Genomic DNA, 26,815 nt, shown 5'->3' on the forward strand with positions numbered 1-26,815 from the left:
AATTTCTTCTACCTAAAAGTTGGTTGCCAGGTCTCTGATCCAGCCTTTAGAGCTGGTTGTCCAACTAGAAGATGACAGAACTACCCAACTTATATTAACAGTATAGTCTTATTGTATCTCAGAACAGTGATTATTTTGTGTTCTAAATTGCAAAAGGTGTCACAGGAAAAAAGCAAAACACTGGCTACATCTAAAACAGGTTGTACATATCTCTGCATACAGGTAAAAAAATAAATAAATTACAGTACATTAATGCAGTTTTATCACAGTCATCTTTTATATTCCATAGAAATAAGGTACAATTAAGAGATACCTCCATAGGTCTGGGATACAAGATAACTTACTGAAAAATGCCAACATGAAGATGCCATCATTGCCCACTCTAAGCTGATCTGCATCACTGAAATCATCCCGTGGTGGATACTCTTCTTCCTGGATTTACAGGTTAGTGATAATTTAGTGAAAAGTTTATTTTAGAATAACTAACTGTAGGATTACAGTATTAATCATGTTTCTAAATCTAGAAAAGAACTGACATTTCTGTAACATGTCCACACCAAGGAACTTTAAAGAAAATTAATATCTGCAAACAAGGCTTATGTTACTTATGTTGACAGAGCATGGATTTAACTGCACAATTTCTGTAGAAGACATTGTCTATTCATCTTAACTATAAATTATTTTCAGCAACTACTTTGGTAGTCTAAACCAATAAAAAATTCTCTATTACTCTATTTATTTTAATATGCAGCTAAGTTGTTACTAATGATTTTTTTTTCCAGTAAGTTTGTTGTTTTATTTTTTTCTCTAACAAAAGATCTTCTAATGCTTTGAGTTACAGAAAAAAAAATAAAATAAAATAAAATTTAGAATACGGTCAGTATCTTAAAAATGCTGATGCAAAAGCACAGCACTCATCAATTTACAGATTATCCTACAAACCACTGTAAAATATATGTAAAGGAAACACAACCTCCAGAGACACTAGAGGGCGTTAGCACATTAAAATTGTTTAAACAAGTAAACTCAGAAAACACAATACTTATATTAAGTCAAACAAAAGTAAACAGATGTCAGTCAAAACAGTGCAGAAATTTCTCTAGTCATGTCAAAATACTAAATCTTAACACACTGAAAGTATGGGTCTCTGATGATTCTCAATATTTTCAGCAGGACTTGGAAGATCTAATTCACATACAGCTGTGTAGGCTGGGAAACCAAAGTTTTACTGTGACAGATTTTTAAAGAGTCTGATGCAAACTGTAGAAAACAGCTGAACATTATGTTAAATCTAAACATTATGTTAAATGAATAACTGCAAAACTAAGCAGGGTAATAAGCTAAATAACAGCTGTCAGTAATGGCAGCAATGTAGTCTAGGCAGAATCATGAGTAACGTCTACTTTCCTGCAGTTTTTCAACGATTGATCATAATGGCTTAGAACTGAAGCAAAAAATATCTGATTAAAATAATGAAAAACAAATTGAGCTTAAAGTGAGATTTATTTAGCTGTTTTACCCAGAGTAAACAATTACCAATGAAATAATGTACTTCTGATTTTAGCGTATTATGCACTCACTGTATCAATGGTTTCTTTACATGTATTTTTATACATACATCTACCCATAACTAAAAGGTAATTAAAAATCACAGTGATCTGTCATGCAATTGACATATTCACTTTAGTGAACAGTAAAAAATAAATAAATAAATAAATCTACCATGGTATAGTGATTCCAGTTAAGCATGCTATAAAAAATTGTACCAACTGCAGGCAGCCACTATTAACCTTTATAACATGGTCATGAAGTTCCAATTGCTATCTGCCATTTCAGTTCATTTACCAGGTCTTCATATCTCAAAAAAATATTAAAACACTACTGTTCACAAAGACAATTCCAATTAAATCACAAAGAGTTGAACAGCAATCTTAAGAGGGTATAACTCAGGTCTAGATAATTTCAAACATCCATAAGTGGCCATCTTAAGGAGCTATGAAAGCATTAGTTTAGTTAGCATGACTTTGCTGCAGCTGCAAGACTGATGAGGGGAAGGGAAGTCTGAAAATACATCAAACAAAAGGATACATTTGAATGTGCTTATATTTAAAATATATATGCCTCAGAAGCTTTTTTTCAAGTTTTAGCAACAAATGTTTTCAATTCTAATTTCAGAAGGTCCATAAAATCCCATTTTTTCCCACTTAAATTATTTGCTAGATGCTGTAGCTCACACTGGCTTTTACAGATCAGTTCACCATCTCGCTCTTACCCTTCACTAAATGATCTTGCTTAGTTACAGTAATAAGTTTAATATACTTTATATATAAGTATATATATATATATATATATATATATATATTTGTATGTGTGTATGTGTGTATATATATGTGTGTGTGTGTGTGTGTGTATATACACATACATTACTAAGGCTTGTATATGGAAGGAAAGTGCATCAATATATGACCTAGGGACAGGAAAACAGTCACCTGCACTAAGTGTGAGCAACTTATTCATCATATTCTATGCCAAAAGGGAATTATAGTAAGCGATGTTCTATTTACTGTCTTCAAGAATCAGCCCGTTAAAGTTACTGCAATCTCCAATGAAATGAAACAGTTTCCTACCTTTAAACCACATTCTGCACATATACAATCACACAATACTTGGCTTTTATCACTGGTCCCAGAGGCAAAATACATTAACTGTCTGCTGATCAAATACAGGTTGCCCTTCACAAACCAGTTGCTCTCACTCAGTATACTCAGTGTCAAAGCTATCACTTTCTTCAGAATATAATTGCTTGCTACCTTTTTGGTTCCAATTTTTGGAAATGAAAAGAGACAATACAAAATGACTGTCCTCCCAACTGATGCCTAGAAACTGAATAGTTTCATAATAATACTTCTATTAGATATTAATTAATATTTTAGTCAATTAGAATAAATTTACGCTTATGCTTGTATTCTTATTGCCATTGATATCCTAGTGCTATATGTACACACATGCACACAATCGCTAAAAAAATCTCTTTTTCCAATGTCTCACACTGCTTTTTGACAAAATAGTCATGTTAAGGATCATGGATAAATTTATTTTGATTGCTGAACATTCTGAAATTTGTATAAAAAGAAAATGTAATACTCCTATGACCAGGGAAATGGTTAAACAGCAAGATATATTCTCAACATGAATGACATATCACACAGATAAATTTCTATAAGCTAAATCTATAAGCTAAAGAATATCCAAAGGCACACAGCACATAATACAGACAAATCTGTTTGCCCCCCCAGAACTACAGTGCTCTCCGTAGCTATTTATGGAAGAGAAGGCTACTTGTTTGTTTATACCCTTCCCCCAAAGACTTTTAAACTGAAACCTGGCATGGCATATAGTGGGACAACCATCTTTGATTAAAGAAACATGTTGGATAACTGAACTAATAAAAAACTATTCTCTATGCAGAAGGTTCACAGAGAAAAATTAAGAAAAAAAAAAAATGATAAACAACTTGGTAAAACCCAGAAATTATATTTTCAGCATACAAAATAAAAAATGAAAACTTAATGATGAGAGGGGAAAAAAGGGCATGATGAAAACCCAGGAGCATTTGTGTGCCAGAAGGAAAATTCACAATTAGAGTCTAAACTAGAGAGAACTATACCATACCTCGGGACGACTGCGGAATATTTCATCAAACAGACTCCTAGACTCCCTAAACTGGGCGTGCTAAGCATGTAAAAACAGAAAAACATAAGACAAATGCAACTAAAGAGCATTAAGTAAAAGCCATACATTGCAACATACAAGTCATTTACCTGTAAGCAGTATGTTTGTCTGTTTAAATTAACCTTTGAAAACTAATGTTGAGAATAAAAAAAGGCAAGCATGAAGAGTCAGCATAGCTACTGCTGTCACAAGTGATGACAAATAATTGCTACAATTTCTTTGGTATGTTGAGCATGTAACTAGGAGCATAATGAAAGAAATGAATGTTTACATGATCTGTTCTTCTATGGCAAAATACACGAAGGTCTACAAAATCAAGTACCAAATTTATCAGTAAATTTTAAGTTTTGATTGTTATATGACCTGTGGATTCAAGGACTATGACAAAGCCTTTAATATGATCACAGTTTTGTTTGTTTGTTTGTTTTTCTATAGCATCCTTATATCATTCAGGGAAAAAAGAAGAAATCAGTTAATTAAACACACTTTTTAATGCAGTTTTCTGCTCTTCTGGAAAATTAATAGGCTTGTAGCCTTCTTTGCTGTACATTTTAGAGTACATCATGAAAGGGTTATCAGCTTCATGTATTGCTCAAGGTAACATAAGCTCATCTAACATTTTAAACTGTTCACATTACTGTGGTGAAGCTGCAAAATATCCTCACTCAACAAGTAAGAAGTTAGAAGCATAGCTCTTAGCACAGTTCACTACCTTAAGAGCACTGATTTCATAAACATGAAAATTAAAAATGAAAAAGCTGTAGTCTGTGTATGTTTTTCAAAGTATGTAATAAGTTACTTAAACACTGCGTGCAGATGTCACTGATTGTAATCTCAAAGTGAAAGCAAGAAAATAATTACAGACCACTAGTGCAAATTTCAAGTGATTTAATTGCTCTTCTGCAAGTACTTGGAGCTAAGAATCAAAATCTTTCCCGCAGGATGGCAAATCACCACCCTAACCATTGCGTGCCACTTTTCAGAACCTTAATACTGTTTTATTAATATTGCTTTTGTGTGCACTTAAAGGAAAATAAAGGAAAGATTTAGAGGCAAAATGACCAGAAACTACCATCAAACTTGAGATCCTTAGAAGTCAGCAGGACCTAACACTTCAAGGTACATCGAGAAAGCTTCTGATATAAACAGTACTGACTTAACCTACAAATCATTGAGCAAGCTTCTGCTTTGGGGGAATGATGGTGCATTCCTCCTGATTTTTTCCTAAGTAGGTGAAATTTTTATAAATTTCAGTAAGCATCAGCACTTATATCCCAAGTTCTTCTGCGTGTTTTGGAAAAGAATGTATACTGTTAGATTTTATGCAAAAGTTCATTATTAATTCATCACCATATTCTATAATCCTATGTCTGAAATCTAGATTCCTGCCCCTTGCCTCCATTTTACTTGTTTTCCTGCCTTGGCAATTCTTTCTTGACTGATCAACTAAGTTTTACTAATGCATTTGATTTTTACTATTCTCACATTGCATAATTTCTAAACAACTTTATTTCCCTTCCTCAATTCCAAAAGCATTTACCCACAAAGCAACACAATCCTATCAGCGTTCTTTCTTCACTCCTATTCCCATTTTCTCACTCAACACCTTCAGCTCCCTTTCCAGTATCACACTTGGTTTTCACTTTTATTCTTTTCTCCACTAACCTCAGCTTATTCTGTTCCCTCTGGCTTCTCCTTAAGATCACTCTGTACTCTTTACACATATTTGGATTTGCTTTTTTTCATTTCAACTCACACCAATCCTCCCTCATCTTGCCTGTGTTCATTTTATTAGCAATCTTTTTGCCACCTAGATCTAGACTTTACCTCCTGCAACATGCAAGCTTCAGAGTTGCAGTCTTTGTCCTCCTTCACTCTACCTACTGCTGACATCCTTCTGTGAGTCAAATGGCCTTCCTTTTCCCTACTGATCAAAGGCCAAGAATAATAAAACTATCCATGGCACACCAGAAGCTCACAGTCCCAGTACTGAAAGTATTTAAGAGCAGTCAGATGGTCTATCTTTTTTTTGTCTCATAATCTTGTTCTTATTCAGGAAATCTGCAAATGTTCTCTTGAGACAACACATCTGCAGCCCCAGCCCCTGCAGAGCTATGAGCAGTCTGAACTTGTTCATGGGAGACTATCTCCACAAATTTAGAGCTTTAGAAGCTCTACGTATCAACAGTGGAAACTCATTTTTCAGTAACTTATGTTGGCCAAAGCCAGGCAGATTTTCTGAGGCAGGGTAATAAATATTTCCAACACTAAAATCTAAACATATGAGAATAAGAGCACTTCAAAATAAAAGGCTTAAGAACACAAGCAGAAAAACAGTGTTTTACTTAGATCTGTTCTTAGGTTGGCTACATCTCAGCCTCAGGCTTCACTCTCCCTTTCCCCCCCCCCTACTTAAGTGTAGGTCAGAGACAAATGCATCTATGTCTAAAGCTTCTCCCCCATAGGGTTCCAGATATACAAAGTTTAAAGCATAAAGAATATTGCAAGAGTTGCATATGCCCCATCTGAAGTATTGTAAGACTGGTAACAGTACCCATAAAGTTAACCTTTCAGTTGCTAACATTTCCAATAAATTTAAAGATTACTGATTGAGATTGAGGGCTGCATTCAGACCGAAGTTTGAGCCTAATTACTCCTATTGCAAGCACTAATAAAGTAAATATAACCTATGCTTCTGTTAAAGCAGTTAAAAGGTTACAAAATCATCACCTCCTAGCAGGAACTTGGCAAGTAACCATGCAAATACTTTGCATTCACAGCTACATTTAGTAAAACAGACTTGTATAACACCTTCACTGGTGATGTCACATAGATCTATTTTAACTACAGCTGTGCGCACCTCTAACTTCTGTGCTCTGGGATTACTGCACAGCAGTCAAGGAAGAAACCAATTCTAGCTGAACGAGCTGAAGTTCTCCATTCAAAAGCATGCTATACTTGACATATACAACCTAGTTAGGAAGATTTTAAATGCATCTCAAACTCAATCACCATAATCTCAAGGTGTGGACTTCTAGAGAAAGCTCTGGAAGCCTAACTTAATTGTGGCATATTACAGTCAATCCTACAAAATAGTAGAATTTCAAAATTTCAGAGAGAAAAAAAAATAAAGTCATCAACAGTTTACAAAACTAAATAATTGGAAATGTTAATCGTGTGGGGTTTCACTTTTTTTTTTTTTTTAGGTTGTTTATGTGTTTTGTTTGTTTGTTTGCTTCTGTTTTTTTACTTTGAAGACAGCATTCATTATGATGTTAATTCTTACAAAACCATAAATATTGAATGCATGCCTATTAATTTACTGTTTACCACATTTGTAGTATATGACATTTTCTTTAAGTAATTGTAACATTTCTTCCAACTTGTCCTTGCTTTCCGGTATTTAAATTTGCAAGAAACAAGTAGCAAGGACTTTTCTTTAACAAAGATCTACACTGGTTGGTGTTTCAACTATTCCAGACTATGAGAATTTTACTCCTTTCCAAAGCTCTGCTTACTTTACTTATCTTTTTTTAATACCATATGAAACACTCAATATTATCATTAACTCTAGAATTGATATTATCAGTGGATATGGATACTTAATTAAAAGATGACAAGATACTGAATAAACTATCAAAACAGAGCAATGTATGGCTTTCAGAAATATTTAAGCCTCAGAAGAGTGCAAACACTATACAAGTTCTCTAATACTAGCTTACACTACCTGTAAAAAATTAACATATAACAAACTTAAAATCACTTGCCCATCATTACTTTAGTGAATAGGCCATGAGATGGTCCCTATTATTGTAAATCATTACATTAGTCTTAAAAGTTTCATAAAAGCTGAAACAAAGAACTGCATTACTTACACGCTGGGCAACTTCTGCTGCAGCAGCTGCCATTGCTGCAGCTTTGGCCTTCTCTGCTTCATCGTAAGTAGGAAGAGAGGTAGCTACACTGTATGGAGGTGGTACAGGATAAAATTCATTGTGTGTTTCTGTTCAAAATAAAGAGGTTATGCATTTTTAAACTAGAAAGACATAAAAAAATAATAAGATTCATGAGCACAAAACTACTGAACTTGAAAGCGCATTCTTTCAAGAGGTATAGTAATAATCATGACATATCCTTATCAGTGAGACCCGGTTGCTAACTCCAGTTGCTCCTTGAAAATAAGTTTTTCCAGGATTTCATTTTCACCACTCTTGCAAAAAATATTCCTTATATCAAAATGAGCCACAGACTCCATTGTTCATATCAAACTAATAAAATGCCAACATATAGAATAGCACCATTAACAAAACAAATAACAACATTTAAAATACACTTTCTGCCTACAGCCAGTAGCAAGTTTATAACAAGACTGCTTACATGGTAAAAAGATGCCAGCAAAACAATCCAAAGTTATTAAGTGCAAGGATAATTCAGCACAGCTATATGTTATCATAGTTGCAAGCACTGACATAAAGTCTGATACAGAAGGGGTAGGAAATTGTTTAATCAACATTAAATACCTAAGTCAGAGTAATTCTGAATCATTTACTTGGTGAATGTGAGATGCAAATTCAGGCAACTATGCTTAAACAAGGACTTTGATGTTTCCTGCTGTTAATTCTCCTATACCCTAAAGGAAAGTCACAACCTCATCAGAAAGGGAGCAGTGAATAAAAAGCTCTACTTTTTTTATTCAAATTTCCTTCAAGAAGTTTCATCAGGAACCTTTAAAGCAAAATCCATCTTTTCATGGCAGTATTTTTCACCACACATGGTACATACTTTTGCTTTCAGGGGTGAAGTAGAGGTAGCAATTAGAAGGGTAATAAAAATTGCTAATGAGGTATCAGAATGAGCACTGAAGTACGTAGATTAAATGTGGAACTGAACTACACACAGACTTAAATAAAAGCTAACCATTACACTAATTAATGAACAACCCCTTAGTCAAGTAATTTGGAACAACCAGCATAATTTAGAAGCATGCTTCTTCTGAACAAACTTAACAAAGGGCTGTGCATGAAAGCCTCGCTTCTTGCTGCGATTGTGCATGCAGAAAAACTAGTCAATGTGGTACGTGCTGCAGTAAGTACTGATTGATACACACTCCTCTCTCACAAGCTGTTGTGTAAGAAAAATACCTGAGGTTGCAGCTGCTTCTACATCTATGCTACAGTAAGGTGGAGGGGAGGTATCTGCTTCAGATAAGGCTGCTGTCTGAGGAGTCTGTGTAGTCTCTGTAGAAGTAGAAGGCTGCTCAGCCACTGAAGATTCTGGAGGGTCATCCTCATTGTGAAGCTTAAAAGAAAAACACAAAAATCATGGAGAGAATTGCCCGATAACTTCATACTCACAGGACTATCATCAAGAAAGAAAGAAAAATGCCCTTCGACAAGCCAAAAGTTATTTACACAAATAGAGCATGATCACTAAGGAACCCAGTGAAATACTTTTTAAGCAAACAGTCCAAAGAAGCCTTAAATGTCTCTTTTTCTTCCTCTTTTTCCTTTTTACAACAAGTGAGAAACACTATTTTTTTTTATTACCTCTCCATTGCTACAGTAAAAATAACACTACTTGTATAAGTGTGACATTTCTATTCTTGCATTTCATCAGATAGCTTCTTCATTTAAATTCTTAGCCTATATATCCACAATATCACAGATCTGCAGGTTATAAATTCTGTGCTATTCTTCCTAAACCAGCACTAGCAGCAGAAATTAGAAGCAAATATGACACTCAACAAAAGGCAGGTAAGTGGAAAAGATAGTTAAAAGGAAATTAAAAAAAAAAAACACAAAAAAACTTCAGAAGAATTTAATGAAACATAATTTCATGCAGTTTTCGTATGGCTTCTTCTACAAATACTCTCTCTTCCAACGTGTTGAACTCAAAAGGGATAGTTATTTGCTATAGCCTTTTACAATGAGCTCCCCCCAAAACTGTATTCTGAGAATAACAACTTAAATAGGAAAGGCTTTATCTAGACATGAAGTACAAGCTTAAGCTATACAAGCATAAACAAGGTTATATATGTTTACACATAGATCAGCATATCATGCCTAAGTACATATATATATAAACACACACTATTCACAAAGCACAGACTATTAAGGAAAGGTCACTTTGAAAGAACTGATAGAGGTTACTGAAGGTTTTTGGGTACTGAGCAATTAGGTCATTTAGCATCTAATCAGCGATCCAGAAAAAGCAGTAAACTGAGAAATATGCAAATCTATTCATAGTAGTTAAGGTCAGAGAAAAGAAAGTAACTTCAAAATAACCCAATACATTTAGGGATACAGAAAGCATTCGAAAAGACAAAACACTTGATTCTAAAAAGATAAAACAGGTCAGAAAAACAGCCCAAGATGGAGAAATGTGGTTCTAAATTAAGTACAGTCATTCACAAGAAAAATCTGGTGCTGAAACAGGTACGGCCAACAAAATCACTCTAAAATAAAGTTGTAATTAAATTAGCAGTGAGACAAACAGCAGAAAATTACTACCTTTTTGTGTTAACACCCAGTACATGAAATATCAAAAGGCATTTGGGATGTATGTGTTCTTCTGGTCTATGAACAGGGCAAGCAGTAAAGCCTAACTAACAGGGTTCTGTTGGTTATCTTCATTCTTCCTCTCCTCTCACCCTGCGCTTCAATAACTGCTCTGTTATTTTATTCCCCCCCTTGTACAGTTTGCACTGACCATACGACAGATGCACAAAGATCCACAGCACCCACTGGCCAAGGAGCACATCAGTGCTCAGTACTCATTTTGCTTTCACAGAGAAAAATTCATTTTGTCTCTTGGAAGCTACTTATTTTCCAGATTTGTGATTCAGACTCACTTACAAACAACAGGGGTAACAGGGACAATACGCACCTAAGACTTATTTCCTTCATAGACAGCATTAACAATTCATTCTGTTGCTACAGAAAGACTAAGAAACAGAGAAACACCATACTAAAGGCTCTATTCAAAGGAAGCCTGTTATGACCTGTCGTGCACTGAAAAGGCATAGTTCTGGCCTTTATTGTGTATGACTCATAAACAGGGACTAAACATTTCAATTTATCTTGTAATTTACAGATCTGTCAGACGTTCTGAAGTGCGTCAAGGTTATTCTAATGCAACGACTTTATGCTACACTAGATAGCATGAAAATAGCTTATACTTTTAAATAAGATTTCTATAATGCTTGTAACGTGCTGTTGAAATTAAATACACCTTACAGATGATTTTATAAAATGGGAATGGTTAACCTTTGAAAGAAGTGCATAAAATCATCGAGCAAAGCCTGCCATTGGTAAGTCAAGCTAGCTAGAGCAAGCATGCTCTACTTGAATTCACTTCATCAGAAAACATTATCCTAATGGTGTGAGTGCAATGCACAGAGCATTAGCTGTTGTTATACTATATTTTCCAGTGCCTTTAAAAAAAAAAAAAAAAGTGGTATATTGGTCTGTCAGCAAAAGAAAAGCATAAGCAGAGAGAGAGGCTTTCTTCTGGCTCATATTCTTTTCGAAGTGTCAGTGGATTTCAGGTATTGCATTTGATTATTTTGGAAGCAACTACAGAAACAAAAGAATGAAAAGAGGATTTAAGGAAAGGAAGAGAAGAAGTACTTCCTTAAAGACATTATTTATGATGAGAATGAAATGCTAAAATAAAGACAGCCACGTTTCCCACAATATTTAGATATGGAACCTCTGGTAGTCTCTGTGATGTTTTGAGCTGCTGGCATCAGAAGAGCCATTGCTTCCATATCTAGCTCTGAATTTTAACTGTGCTGAGATAAATACAGCTTGCAAATACATGCATGGTGACTCCTCAGCCTTCAGCGTGCTGTAGTTCAAGAGCTGTGAAAGCAGGAGTTGAAGCATTTTGCGTATAGTTTAAGAGAAATTAAATCTCTAGAATATTCCTTTTTAATTGCAAAGCTCAAGTAGTCAGCCAGATACACAGTGCACCAACCAAGATGTATAGGACCTTCTTCATCATGACAAAAGCAGCTGTAGTGCTTACAAGTCCATAATTTTTTTAGCAGATGAGATGTAACTTTTCCGTACTCTTAATTAAAACAGTAGGAAAAGCCATCTTAACTACTGGAAAAGTTTCCAGGTCTCTTTATTTTTTTTATTATTGTTTTTATTTTTAGTTCTAATGTTAAATGCTGAAAAGGTAATGCTTAAGTACATAGCTTAAGTAATCACTCGAACAGACATTTTCTGTTCCCTTCTGACTATTTTTTAGCTTGGTTTCTATGGAAATGAAACCTATGCAGCATGTTAGGCCCCTTCTTCCCCTGCTTCCAGAAATAGCTTCTAAATTTACCAGCCAGCATAAGCCAAAATTAAACGAGAAGGGAGAGGTTCAGGAGAGTTGGGTTCCTACAGATTTCAAGTGAACTGGTAACACCCTAGAGGAGGATCAGTGCCCTGTGAACAAGGCAAGTAGAAGTGTTGATGCTGTCTTCTCACAAATGCCAGCCCTGTTGGCACAAGCAAAGCAGAACTTCTGGCCTGCCACAGCAAGTTCTGCTTTTTGTTTTTGTTTGTCTTCCTGTGGAGTCCAATGAGAGGACAAGAACTGAAGTTACAGCCTTGAGGGAAGAGCAGGAAACAGCACCTGATTCATCACTAACAGAAGCTAGTTTCTGTCCTTGGGTTGACTAGTGTTTATCATTCTAGCTGTAACTACTTACAATTCTTAAGCCGCTTCTTGTAATTTTTATGCTTTATATTCTGTAAGAAGCCATCAAGCTAGCTTGCTTTTTCTGTTTTCTTTTATACCTTTATTACCAACACATCTTAGCAAAGCCTGACTTTTAGTTAAGGTTACACGTAAGTTTTAGGAGTAATTGCTCTGCCTGGGTCATCATAGGTCTTCAACAGCATTCTTGCATGCAATCTTAAATTAGAATTACTTTTAATTTGTCCTTTCTAGCTTTTCAAATGATATTACTACTACATTCTTCAGTAAGCTTGACTTCCACAGTTTGACCTCACACTGATCGATTCATGAGTTCTTTCCAATGGCATTCAAACAAATACAATGCATAAGAGCTCTGTAACACTAAACCTTATGATATGCTTTAAACGGATATAAGATCACGCAAGTTCAAATTCTGTATGCTAAACCAGTCAACTGGTACAATCGCTCTACAAAAAGCAACACTCTCAGCAACAGAGGTTCATCTTTTTCACTGAGAAGAAGTTGACACTTCTACATTTAACATTTCCTAGAGTAAGTTTCAGACAGCAAAAGGTCAACCAGAACTATCCACTTACCACAGCTTCTAGTGCTGCAGAGAAGGATTTATCTTAACGTTGCCTCTGCAGTGCACAACTATTTCAACACTTCTGCATTAGATCCAAGACCCCTTCCACACTGCTACACGAGCACGTATTCCACAAGAATTTGAACATACTACATATTAGAGATGGAACCAACAGTAGGTTCAGCACAAAAATTCTGTCATTTCTCTCCATCAGTTTTGAGGAAGCCGCTCCCTTTTTTCTAAAGATTTTACCTACCTACTGGTAACAATTTGCTAATCTATAGTAAAAACTCTTCCCTAGAAGTGAGGTGCTACTCATAAGAAATTTAGGCTTTAAAGCAGAATGCTCCATCTACATACAAACAGTCTCACTGGGCTACATATGAGTTGTGTATTCAATGCTAGTCTTGTAAATGCATCTTACATCGCTTGTTAGTTTGGGGTTTTTTTTCAGCTTCAGTAGTATAAAAATAAGTTTACTTATTTGCCCATAGCAAAGTGATAGTCTTCGGATGTTCTAGTGGTAAAAAAAGCAAAGGAAATGACATAATGGTAAACAGTTCACACTGTAGCCTACTGCTTTCTCATTTTTAGAAGCATAAGCATAAAACCTACACTGTTACCCTACAAATGCCATTTAAGTGTTAAGATCAATAAGATCCACGTAATTCATCATCAAATGCATTCTCCTGAAACATACACTGCCAACCACAGAACTCCAGAACAAAAAAAAGTGAATCTCTAAAGACAATAAAATCTTCTAATAAGTAATAAAACACTACACGGAGAAGACTATAGGGCACTTAAGTACATTCTAGAAGTCCAGCAACCTTCAGCAACCTTTCACTCTTAATTATTTTGTTCTTAGCTATAACTCAACAAATGTAATCAGCACTTCACAGAACAGATCCACATAATTTCCCTACCATCCTATCCCTTGGCAAGTCTCAACACATACTGAAATCTAGTGACAGTCCTTCAACACAGAGGACTATCTGTTGTTGTTGTTAGATTTTCATTTGTCCTTAAAATCATACATCTCTGCACAAAGCTTTCTACAGTAGTCACTATGTCATAAAGTCAAATATGTAAAATCTGCAGAAGCAGAAAAGCAGAACAGAAGTCCATTGCTGCCATTCCACAGCTGTGTAGAAATACCAAATGTGTCTGCTAAATAAGGATTAGGTACCATGGAAACCCACAACCTCTGGAGGCAAACTTCTAGCGAAAAGAATCTGAAGAGATTTATAATGAATGTTGTTGAAAAATATGTCACAACAGGATGGCTTTTCCACCAAAGTTAGACTTCTCCTGCAAAAATGAAGTGAGCCATAGCCACTGAAAATGCTTTACAGGAACTCAACTTAGGAAATAATTAAATCACTTCAGACAGTTCTGTTTAACCAGAAACCTAGACTAATGGATTTTCCAAGTTATTCTTCTAAGAAACATATGAGGAACAGGAATCAGAAATAGCAATCAGGGCTTCCTGGACCAAAGATGTGCATCTCCACAGTTGCTGTTTTACATATTTAAATTTACTTGTTAGTTTTTTTATGGATTAAAATATAAACTATTACACATTGAACAGCACAACATGAACATCTGCATTCATACCCTATGGCATCTGAGATGCATGTTCTTTCCCATCTCCCCAGTATTAATAACAAGTGCCCCGTTAGTAAATGACAGTAAACATATTATATGCCAATAACAGAATATTTACTGTTAGAAAATAGTCCTAAGACTTCACACAAGACCAGGCTGGATGTGGCTCTGGGCAGCCTGGTCTAGTGGTTGGTGACCCTGCACACAGCAGGCAAGGGGGTTAAAACTAGATGCTCTTTGAGATCCTTTTCAACCCAGGCCATCCTATGACTCCATGGCTTAACATTACCTACTTACAACTTCTTTAAATTCCTTTTCTATTACAGAATTATTCAGAATTGCAAACACTTTAATTTTGGTATGATCCAAACATATACATCTTTCATATTTGTTGCAAAATAGCGTGGCCAGCAGAAGAGAGGGTAATCATCCCCCTGTACTCATCACTTGTGAGGCTGCACCTCAACTATTGTGTTCAGTTTTGGGTTCCTCACTATAAGGACATGGAGGCCCTGGAACATGTCCAGAAAAGATCAACTAAACTGGTGAGGGGTCTGGAGAACAAGTCTTATGAGGAAAGGCTCAGGGAGATGGGATTGTTCAGTCTGGAGAAGAGGAGGCTCAGGGGAGACCTCATTGCACTCTACAACTTCCTGAAGGGAGGCTGTGATGAGGAAGGGTTGGTTCGGCCTCTTCTTCAGGCAACAAACAGGACCTGAGGAAATGGCCACAAGTTGTATCAGATGAAGTTTAGACTGGACATAAAAAGGAACCTTTTCTCTCAGAGAGTGGTCAGGCACTGGGATGGCTGCCCAGGGAGTTGGTGGAATTGCCATCCCTGGCAGTGTTCAAGAGGTGTCTGGATAAGAAGCTAGGAGATATGGTTTAGTAGTTTTCTGTAGGTATGGTAAAGGGAGGACAGTTGGACTAGATGATCTTGTAGGTCCTTTCCAACCTTGTGATACTATGATTCTATGAAAATTTCAAGTCAGGCATAGTCTCCAAGAGTTTTTTGTATGATATGACTATAGGAATTAATGGTGATGTCCACCAACAAAGAACCGGTGTCTTTAGTGTTAGTGAAGAGAATGTGAGCAGTTTCTTTGAAAACTTTAAGCATGAGTGTAAAAATATTTCTAGAATTATTTGTAGAGCTTACTCTAAATCTTGTACACAGTAACAAATCGCAATTCTGTCCTAATGTAGAACTCTGAAGTTACTAAAAAGATCACCAAGAACCACATAGCTTTCCGTCAATTGCTAACCCAAGGAGAGATGGAGGAAGCTAGTCTGAATTCTACTTCTAAAAAAAAAGTAGCATGTTACTCAGAGTTCAGTTTAAGGAAGTGTACCATTCCCTGTGCAACCATCAGGAGACACATGAAAAGCACACAAACCTTAGCCACTTATTTGCCATCCATTTTATTCAAACTTCCCTAATACACACAGATGTTATATCATGGTTGGTAAAGGGCCCATCTCTGCCTATTCCATTTAGCATCTGTTACGGATTTGATACATATGCTTTCCTGAATCTGCTAATAATCTGTGCCTCATTTGTTGAAATAACAGTTCTGCAATTGCTTTATCTGCTGCTTTGATGACTTCACAAGCACCAGTCACTTCCAACACCCACCACTCATTTTAGACTGTGCCTTCAAGACAGCTGTTTCCCTTTACATTCTGTAGCTTGCTTGAAAGCAGTTGCCAGCTTTCATATAATAATGCTTCTTCTTCTCAGTATTTATATTGATAATGGGCAATGCTTTGTCGGGATTTGCTGGCAGCTAACACCAGTGAACAACTCTGGCAAGTCCTCAGCAACAGGTGATTAACTGGGAAATCCAAGTGTGACATCCTAACTTACAAGCAATTTTACAGAATCAGTTCATTAAGTACATTCCCACCACTGTAAGTACACAAAGAAATGTAAACCGTAAACAGGAATAGGAAAGCCTGTAAAATTGGACAATGGACAGGGCTGTCACCAACAGCAATCTCAACGTTCAGTAGTTATATCCAGCCTCTGTTTTAGCCTACATCCATCTAAGCCAAGAAATTGAAGGTTCATTCAAAATGCTGAGTATTTCTGTAAATGTTATGCTGAACATTTCACTTAAGTCCAAGCGCAGTAGAATGGCTCACACACATCTTCCTAATGAGAACAATGCAAGATGATGCTAAAAATGTTCTCATTTATATATTTAGGTGGTGAGGGAGGGAAGAATAAGAAACAATTTATTGGTTGGGTTTCCCTACATCCCACCCCCCATTCTGGAGAAGCACTGTGGTAACTAAACTGCAGAAAGCATAAAGTTCCACCTCAAGTCCCTGACTGAAGAGTGGCTGGAAAAATAAGACTCCAGTTTGTGTCTCCTATATGGCAGTAAGAATGCATCCATAAAAATTATGTAAAACCTTAAGAAAATCTCCCCATGTCCCAGCTTTATTAACAACACTGAGGCTTCACCTCTTCTGTAATTGGAAAAGCTAATCAAGGAGTTTTCTGCTCAACACTACAAAACAGTCCCAAATTGAAAAGTGAATGAAATACATGTCAGCAAATCAGTGTCCAAAGGAGGGCTACAAAGATGGTGAAGGGTCTAGAGGTCAAGACATATGAGGAGCAGCTGAGGTCCCTCAGTTTGCTCAGCGCAGAGCTGAAGGGAGGCCTCATGGCAGCTGCAGCTCCTCACAGGGAGCGGAGGGGCAGCGCTGAGCTCTGCTCTCTATGGCAGCAACAAGGCCCGAGGGAACGGCATGGAGCTGTGTCAGGGGAGGGACAGCTGGGGGTGAGGGACAGGGTCTGCACCACAGGGTATCGGGCACTGAAAAGGCAGGCATTCCAAGGTAGTCGTCACAGCACCAAGCTGAGTCCAAGAAGCATCTGGACAACGCTTTCAGATGTCGGGTTTAAATTCTGGGTGGTAATTTGTGGGGCCAGTAGTTGGACTCGATCTTTATGGGTCCGTTTCAAATTGGGATTTTTCTATGATTCTTTAGATTATCATACTGGTAAAGAACACACTATTCTTATTAAGAGGTCAGTCATACCTGATGTTTCGAGCGCATTTCATTGGTTTTGTAGCGTGGAGTACTCAAGCTCCTCAACTGAAGATATCAGCATTACATGCAGAGGTCTTACCCTTCTCCATCCACCAGAGGACTCACAGCTTCAACAAGACAAGCACAACACACACAGCACAAACGAACATCAGGCTTTTTTAAAGAACACCTATTTATTTCTCTATAAAGAGAAGTCCACATAAAATGTGTCCTTAAAGGACAAGTCTCTGGACTTCTGAATCCTTACATGATACAGACATCTAGAAGCAGGTACTTTTCACCAGATCATTTTTATTTTTTTACTAGCTAAGCTAGTTAAACTAAACAAATGAGATTAGCATTCTAGGAGAAAGCTGAACTGGTCAGAAGAGAGTGCCAGGTGACCAAACAAGTGCTACCTCTAAACCACAGGAAGTACATAAAAGTAACCAACACTGAGGAAGGAACAGAGGCTGTTCATCAATTATAGCCCAACACTGCAGGGCTTAAGTAGCCTACCCATTTGTTTTAATTATGGATTCTCATTCTAGAATTTGGTATACCTTTTTTATTAACAGTTTGATCATCTTTGTGGCCCTTCTCTGGACCCTCCTCAACACCTCCATTTCCTTCTTGTATTGGAGGCCCCAGACAAGGCCTCACAAGGGCAGAGCAGAGAGAGACAGTCACCTCTCTGTCCCTGCTGCCCACCCCTCTTCTGATGGAGCCCAGGATACTATCTTAATGCTTCAGTACATTCAAAATAACTTCAGTACTGTTTCTGTTAAATTCCAAAATGACAACTGATTCAAAATGCCACGATCAAGGACAACAGGCCTCAGGAACACCCAGCACTCTTATTCTAATTGTCTTATGCTTTATCTAAGGCATCCCTCACTTCTCAATGAGGTGAAGAGTCAACCATGCTAAGCACTACAAGAGCAATGCTTCAATGTGAACTTGTGCTACTTTGGGGGGAAAAAAAATAAATAGGTTTTTTTTTCCTGCAATAAAGAGATAACTGATACTATAAACATCCTCCAGTTAGTAACTTTTCCTCTAATCTGTTCTACATAATCTTTTCAGATTAAGCAAGGAAAAGCAAAAACAAGTTCAACCATTCAGGCTACACATACAGCTTTGCCAAGGACATGATTCTGACCTCTCTTACTATCAGTCAACATAAACAGTCACTGCCAAAAGGTAAAATAGTCTTCAAAGCTGAAATGGACAAACTATTTTTGTGAATGTGTTAAGCTACCACACAGAAGTTAGAGTGAGATCTCTCCTCTATTTTTTTTCTCCTGAAAGGTTGCTTTATATGAGAAGGAACATGATAAATCTCTGCCATGCACCTCAAACCGTAACAGAAGAAAAATGGGATTACAAGCAGAAATAAAGTAGTACACAGGATATGACAGGGCTGTTTTTTTGCATGCGTGTGTCTAAATTACAGATGTAAAGCTAAATCATTGTGCCTGTTCCAAACCCTGTTGGACGAGGTACAGACAGAGAAAGGGTTGGAGGGTTACTCAGTATCTAATTGGAGTTGGATTTGACCCACCATGGGTCCATTCCAACTCAGTGTATGCTATCATGTTTTGGTTATAAAGTGATTGGAAAGTTAGACTGTATCAGTTATAGGCTAATCAGTATAAGATGATGGAAATGGTTAAGCGGAATGAACAGCTAAATGTTAAAATGGAAATTTATTTTCCACTTTCATTACAAATCTGAAAGCCGTGAGGCATCCACATCCTGACGTGTGCTGTAAGCCTTGGCTGTGGAGGTTTGAAATGACTTCAGCACAAAACAGAAGATATTAGTCATTTTCATTAAGAATACAGCTGGCAAAAGGGACGCCCATTTTAGTAAAATATGCTGGCTTTTACAGTGCTTGCCCAGGAAGTGGGAGAACCAAGCCTGAGGCAGCTCAAACCCACAGTCTTGGCTGTACAATAGCTCAGCTTTAGTATGAAGCACTGGCAGTGCCTCTTCAGCCTAACAAGTTGCCAATTTTTTCATTGCTTTCTGCTCATCTCCTCTTTGGATTGCTTTCCTTCTCAGTTCAAAAACTATTTGCTAACGGTGGGTACGTTGGTATGGGCCCATTCGCTCATTCTCCTTTCTACATCAGCATAAGTATTTTAGGTCTAGGAGGTTTGGAGACTATGAAACTCAACACTGTGATCAAATCCACAACAGTAAACTGAAGATGAGGTCTGAAGAAATTAGGTATGATGACATGATCAGCTGTTATTTTTTCCTTTTTCTGTCAACACTGTCATTAGGAAAAATGTTTCAAAAATAGCATAGAATTAGGAATTCTTCCTAAGTACCTCATCTTCTCCCAGCTGGAAGAGGGCAGCTAACATTCTGAATTACCACAGCACTTTTTAAGTACAAGGCTTCTGAGTCTCTCCTCATGTAGTTTCTACCTCATTTTTCAGACAAGTTGACAGAGGACTTATAGTTCCTCATTTTTAATGTAGCACGATCAGAGCAGACACGATTGGTCACTTTACAGGTATCTTCTGCTGAGAACCCTGATATTTGCAAGCATCCTGTTCCTGTTACTGAACTTCTGCCTTTTAAAGGAATTATGAAACTTACAAGATGTGACGTTTACACAACGTGGCCTGAAGCCTTACTCTTACATTTCACAGTTTTGTGCCATTACTCAGAGCAGGTACATCTTCCTTTCATGAAACCTAAGAAAAACCCCAGATTCACAAGATAGGCTCATTCAAGTCAACAGCTTGTTCCCACCAGAAAGAACAATGCCGTTCCCATCCCTTCCTCCTTCTATTTCACTTGTGCAGACACAACCTTCAATTCAGGCCTAAAAAGCCTCTCAGGATGTATGTACCTGCAGCCCAGGTACATTTTTATCATCTTTTACTCCTCAGGTGTTTGGGGTTTTTTCCCAGTACGCTAACACTGGTGTCCTACATATCTCATCTGTTTTGAACACAGGGCTGATAAAAACCACCTTACTTCCCCGTGCATCCCCACCAAAGAGATGGGGACAGCCCACACGCCACAGCCTGCACCCACAAAGCAGCAGCAAGCTTCTGTGTCTGCAACTGCTCCTGCTGGGTCACTGAGACTGCATCTCTCCCTGTGAAACAGACACAGGGCTGGGCATTACATCTGCAGCCCTACCAAAAACACTGTCAGGACAATAAAACAAGTTAGATCACCCTGCTTAAAATTTACAAAGGGGCAGAAAGGATTGTAGCTATCTTGTATCTCAGCTCATCAACAAGGGAGGAGCTAGCTTAGGAAGGACTTGAACTTCATTTCCTCGTTTCATATGAAACACAAACATGTTCAAAAACCCAACTGGGAAGGAAAAATAAAGTCAAATTTCTTACTTTTTAAATGTTCATTGTATCATTGCTGCATTGGAAAATACACAAACATTTGCAAATGTTCATCTTCATTTGTGGCAAGATTATCCACAAAAACAGTATCAGTGTTCATAAAAACATTAAGACAGCTTCAAGAAAGACACACTATGTTCCACTTAATAGACAATTTTGTCACAAAAATGTTATAGAAAAACTCAAAATAAGTTATTTTTTACAGTTTAATAAGATGCAAAGACAACCTATTCTTATAAAAATATTATATAGATTTACCTCATTTCAAAAGATCCTTTTTAGCCCTTCTAAACTTCAAGTACAAAATGCACTGACAGGACTTTATCAACGGATAAGAAGTCTGTATACTAAAAGTGTCAGCTTAACCATCATAGACAAGCAACAGTAAAGCTTATCACTCAATGCATCTTTACTCAGTATTCTTCAGTACCATAAACTGAGTCTCCTAAACGTAGCATCTTATCTTCCAGTTACGACTTTATTATCAGATATGTGGAAAACAACAGAATTTCCATCATGTAAGCTAGCTTAATTTGATCAATAATACCAACTAGGTAAGAATTATCCAAACAGAATAAGTGCTACATAAAGTATACTATCTTTAGGCTACAGTTCTTAAATCAAAGACATAATCAATATTTAGCTGTATTTATTTGGCAATCACTGCTGGGCTTAGTCTCATGACAAGAAAGGAAGGAGAAAGTTTTCTTTGTGCATTATTTCCTGTATAGGTTGACTTTCGTGCCTAAAATTTAAACACACCTTGACTTTAAGTAAGGATAAACCAGGTAACACTGTAAAAAAAAAGACTCTAAGACATACAATGTTTACAGGCCAAGTTTTTGGTAGTTGAGAGGTACAGGGGTGTTTTCTCTGAGAAGAGACCTTAAGCTGTCCCTCCACTTCAGACTTAACCAGCTCCAGCTGGATGCAAAAGGGACGTGCCATTGGCCAAAGCTAAGACACAAGCAATGCTAATGCTGATTGTGCCTCCAGGAGAGCAGACTTGTGAAAGGATAAAAAAATGCTATACAGCAAATGTGAAAAAGAAGGACAAGACATAGGGAAACCATCATACAGACAGCCAGGTCAGCACAGAGAGAGGGTAGAAAATACTCCAAGCATTCCCCACAGGCCAGGAGAAGCCCATAGTTGAGCAGGTTGTCCTCCTCCAACCCACGGGCACCACACAGAGCAGATCTCCACATGCACCTATGGTCGCCCACAGGGCAGCAATGGATGAGGCCTTAAGGAGGCATGGCCCATGCTGGGCCCATGCAGGAGTTGGCCCAGAGAGGAGCCTCACTGGGGCAGGAAGGCTGGGAAAGCTGCTGCCTGCGAGGACCCGTGATGGAGTAATTCCTGAAGGATGGTCCTCATAGTATGGAGCCATGTTGGAGCTGCAGCCTGAGGGAGGCCTATGTAGAATCACTTTGGGAAGGATGGCATCCTGCAAGAGGGATCCCACACTTGTGCAAGAGCAGAGCACAGGGAGGAGTAAGGAGCAGCAGAGATGTTCCTAGGCCTGCAAGCCTAATTCACTATCCTGCTATGCCGCTCAGGGTTGAGAAAGGAGGCAGAACAGAGACTGAAGCTGAGCCTAAGAAGAATGGATGGGGAAAAAAATATACTTTTAGTTTTATTTCTCACTACTACTCTACTCTTATTCATTAACAGCAAATGTCTTCCCCAGGTCAAGTCTGTTTTGTCTGTGATGGTAATTGCTGAGCCATCTCCCTCTCCTTATCTCAGCCCATGAGGTTTCTCATCTTATTTTCTTGTTGAGAAGGGGGAGTGAAAGAGCAGCACGGCCAGCAACTGGCTGCCAGCCAAGGTCAACCCACCACACAAGAGACGCAGAACATTAAACATTATCTAAGATAATTGCAAAGCTATTCACATCATGTACCGCTATACAGGGAAATTAATTATAATAAATTGTTTATGGTATCAACTTTGATCTCTTCATCCTGTTTCTGAAAAGCACATACAACTTTACAATCATAAGACTGGCATCTTTGAAAATAAATACATAAATAAATGTCTTTAATCCTTATAGCGCTGTACAGTAGCAGGCTGTGGTTTTAGAAGCCTTGCCCTCCCTATAAGTCAAAGACTGATGGCTGTCTGATTCCAGAACAACCCAAAGCTTTAATCAGAAATGACTTGGGAGGAGGTTATTACAATTCTTAAACAGTTGAACATACAAATTCTTTAGCTTACGATGGGATTTATGCACCTAAATCACTGACGTGCATTTGAAGTCCTCCCTCATGACTCACTCACCCATAAAATCCTGTCACAGGAAAAGGCCATCCCAAGCTTTAGTATTTAGTTGCTCACTCATTTTTATGCAATGGAAGGAAAAAAAAAACAAACATATGTATTTCTTTGCTTCAGTATGGATTCACAAAGCATCATGCGCATCACTTATTCTGCAAACAAGCTGCACGAGGAGCAGACATCTCAAACAGCAAGACAGCAATGCTCAAATTAAGGTCAGATGACAAAGAGCAAGAAGGTAAAAAGAATCACAGCTATCACTCAGTGAAGAAATTACATTATAATTTCCCAGTGCTGATGCCTCGGTCCCTCTGTCCAACAAGGAGCAGAACAGAGAAAGGAAAGAAAAAGGACAAAGGACAACAAGGGAAACAACTGTAAATGCAAACAATAATAATTTAAAATTTAAGACATTTATCAGAGGGATTGCAGTATGACTAAGAGGAAAAAAAAAAAGGTAGTAAAGCACGACAACCAAGACTGGCTTATTTCTAATGTCACATTCAGCAGGGAAGCATGACAAATTCTTACCCATACATTAGTTGTCTTTTTGCCCTGTGAAGAAAGGACAAAAAGGAGGGGGCAGAAAGCAATACAAGTCACACACACGCCTGCAGCAGATAGTTACGTAATGCTGATTTACTGACTGCTCTGAGTTTACAACGCTCTGCTACAGTTCCAAGTAGCAGCCTTTCCACAGCTGCATTGTTTGAACATTTTAAAACTGTTGTATTCAAAAACAACAACAACGAAACCAAAACACAGAAGGAAAATTAAGAACAAGAAGAATTTAGCACTGGTATTTTGATGTAAATCAATGAAGATAAACCAAGGGTTAACTTCATATGAAACAAAATGTCTGATCATAAAGTCTTAAGAGCAGCTTACGGTCTGAAGCTCAAAATTTAAGTGCCAACCACTCTTTAAGCCTTTCAGTTTAAGGTATTTAGAGAAAGCACCAGCAGAAACCGGCAGTAGTAATGCAGCTCCTTGAACTTCACTGAAGTCCTACTGTCACTGACACAAACAGAGACATAAACTGGTGATTCTGTTTTGATTTAGAAGAGAACTTGCTTTAAGTAGAGCAAAGAAAGATTAGTTAGAAGCAAAGGTGTACTGGCAAAAATAGGAGTGGGAGGACGAGGTGCTATTTTTCATGAAGCAAAACAAAAACATAGAACCAACATATCAGAACCAGTTTCCATATGCTTAACACTAGGGAATGGTATGCTAACAAAAAATAATGCAGTATTAACCACATTAAGTTGTATTTCACCTCAGTATTTTACGCTTAAAGATGAGTACACAGCCATAAAATCTGCAGTAATCTACTGCCTACTACCTATCACAGATGTTACATAAGGAAATACCTCCTAACAAAATCACAAGCTGGAATAAACAGGTGCTAATTAAGTACATCTGCAGTTGCCCAGGTCTTACCATCCTCTGACTCAACACAGTAAACAAATAAATAGCTTTACCAAAATCTCAACGCCTAAGCAGTCAGGTATACTAAAGAGAAGATAAAACAGCATGGTCTTACAGGATAGTAATCAGCAAGGTGTTTTAAACTCTGAAGTATTCTAGAGATTTAAAATTGCAGTTTCATTATGACTTACAAGAAATTCAATGGAACTAAAGAGCATTGTCACCATGAAGGTTTCAGAGAACACTTTATAATAACATACAGTGACATAAACTGACCACAAAGTTTATCACACATGGAAGTCCAAATGGGGCCAACTAACATTAGGATTAGCCCTTTTGGAAGGCCACACTAGGAAACACCCAATGCTGGGCACCAGCATCATGACTTAAATTACCAATTAAGTATAGCTTGCCTCTAATATTTTTGCTACCTCTTTGCTTCATCCTCCAGTGCTTTTTTCCTACTCTAAGAGAACTAAAATTTCTAAGGCCTTTTAAAACAGTCCCAGGTTATTTCAGGCGTCAGGGAGGACTCAGCATTTGAAGGCTTTTAAGAAATGGCTCTGCCAGCATTTTCATTCTCCTTTTAAAAGAACAAGGAATGACTCCAGGACTTCTGCTGACTCTAAATTACAGTCATGTGGTATTGGAAGAGAAGCGTGCTGGAAAGCATGGACTCACTTTGGGACCCGCTGCTGCTCTGAAGGCGTGCATTGCCCCTTTGAGGTCACAGGCTGCTATGTTTATCAGCTGTGTGACAATCACAATGGATGAGCACACAAGGACAGAAGCCCCACACAGTCCCCAGGTCTCCCAGTGGAAACACTACAAACCTATACAAGGGATTTCCTATTATGTTTATCTGCATCATAGCCTAGAAACAATGTGATAAGTTAATGCTGATTGACGTTATGTAAAAAGTAACACGAGTTTATGGCCTGGAACCTAAAGGCAACATTGTAGACTGGGGAAATGGGTAGGTCAGAACCAGACACACAGGGAGGTGCAAAACAAAGTAGATGCAACTACTTCTGTTTTCTCTATTTAAGGTGCCAAAAACAGTATCATAGTCAGGATTTAGGCAAAAGGCTGAATCAGAACTCAGAACCACAGCCAATAACACAAGTTTCAGGCTTCTCTAGTGTATCCTCAGCAAAGCCATGAAGTACAGGAGGAACCGAAGGATCAAACTTAAACTTCTGAGTAAACTGACTGTACCCACACGACTTCAAAAGCCCTCACGTCCCAAACCGAGCGAGCTTCTGGGGGGGAATGAAGGAGCATTTACAAGGGACTCCGGGAGCCGCGTAGCGTTACAGGCTGACCCCGTTAAACCCCGGCTCCCGTGTGCCGGCCGGACACCGACCGCCGGATCCCCGCGCATCCCGCGACCCATCCCCACCAACCGCTCTCGAAGCGGAAGGCTGAAAGGCGCAGCCCGGCTCCCTCTGCCCCACCGGATCCCCGCACCAACTGCGCCGTGCGGAGGACAGAAGGCGGCCACAGAACCTCCGGGCAGCCCGGGGCCAAGCCCCGTCGGAAGGAGGGGAGGGGGCGGGCGGCGGCGGCTTTCCGCCCAGACGGGCCGTGCCGGCCGCCCCCGAGGGCCTTATCCACGCACCGCCGTCAAAACGGGGGGAAAAAGAAAATGGTTGGAGAGCCGCTGTCCCCCACCACGCGAGCCCCGGCGCTTACCACTTGGTAGCGGCTGGCGGGCTGGTGGTGCTCCATCCCTGCCGCCGCCGAAGCTCCTTAGCTCCGCCGCTCGCCCTTCCCCCACCCGCACCACCGGAGCCGCCGCTGCCGCCGCCTCGGCCCTTCCCCCCACAGCGGAGCCTCCTCCGCTCCGCCCCCGCCCCGATGGGGCCGCGCAGCTCCGCCCCATCCCGCCCGCCTCCGTGACGCGCTGTCCCCACCTCACAGAGCTCGGCGGACGCGCATGCGAGGTGAATCGGTGAGAAGGTTTGAGTCATAGGATCCGAGAATAGAATCGTTAAGGTTGGAAAAGACCAGTGAGAACATCTAGTCCAACCATCAGCCCGTCACCACC

General features: G+C 38.7%; 1 protein-coding gene across 4 annotated transcripts in view; it reads right to left on the reverse strand.

Annotated features, from left to right (window-relative positions):
- NDFIP2 (Nedd4 family interacting protein 2) overlaps positions 1-26,602 on the reverse strand; it is a 42,927-nt gene extending 16,325 nt beyond the window's left edge. Inside the window, exons 1-6 of one of the 4 annotated variants that reach the window (XM_015851587.3) lie at positions 26,461-26,602; positions 17,678-17,796; positions 8,874-9,030; positions 7,608-7,735; positions 3,673-3,732; positions 345-432 (exon numbers count right to left, since the gene is read on the reverse strand). In XM_015851587.3, the coding sequence (XP_015707073.1) occupies positions 345-432; positions 3,673-3,732; positions 7,608-7,735; positions 8,874-9,030; positions 17,678-17,695 (451 nt within the window). In that variant the 5' untranslated portion in view covers positions 17,696-17,796; positions 26,461-26,602. The remainder of the gene's footprint in view (positions 1-344; positions 433-3,672; positions 3,733-7,607; positions 7,736-8,873; positions 9,031-17,677; positions 17,797-26,460) is intronic. The other 3 variants (XM_015851585.3, XM_085553234.1, XM_015851588.3) reach the window with 3 other exon arrangements.
- Between the last annotated feature and the right edge of the window lie 213 nt (positions 26,603-26,815).

The sequence above is a fragment of the Coturnix japonica genome, chromosome 1, assembly GCF_054131305.1.
Source record: "Coturnix japonica strain WE chromosome 1, WE-NBRP24, whole genome shotgun sequence".
NCBI lineage: Eukaryota > Metazoa > Chordata > Aves > Galliformes > Phasianidae > Coturnix > Coturnix japonica.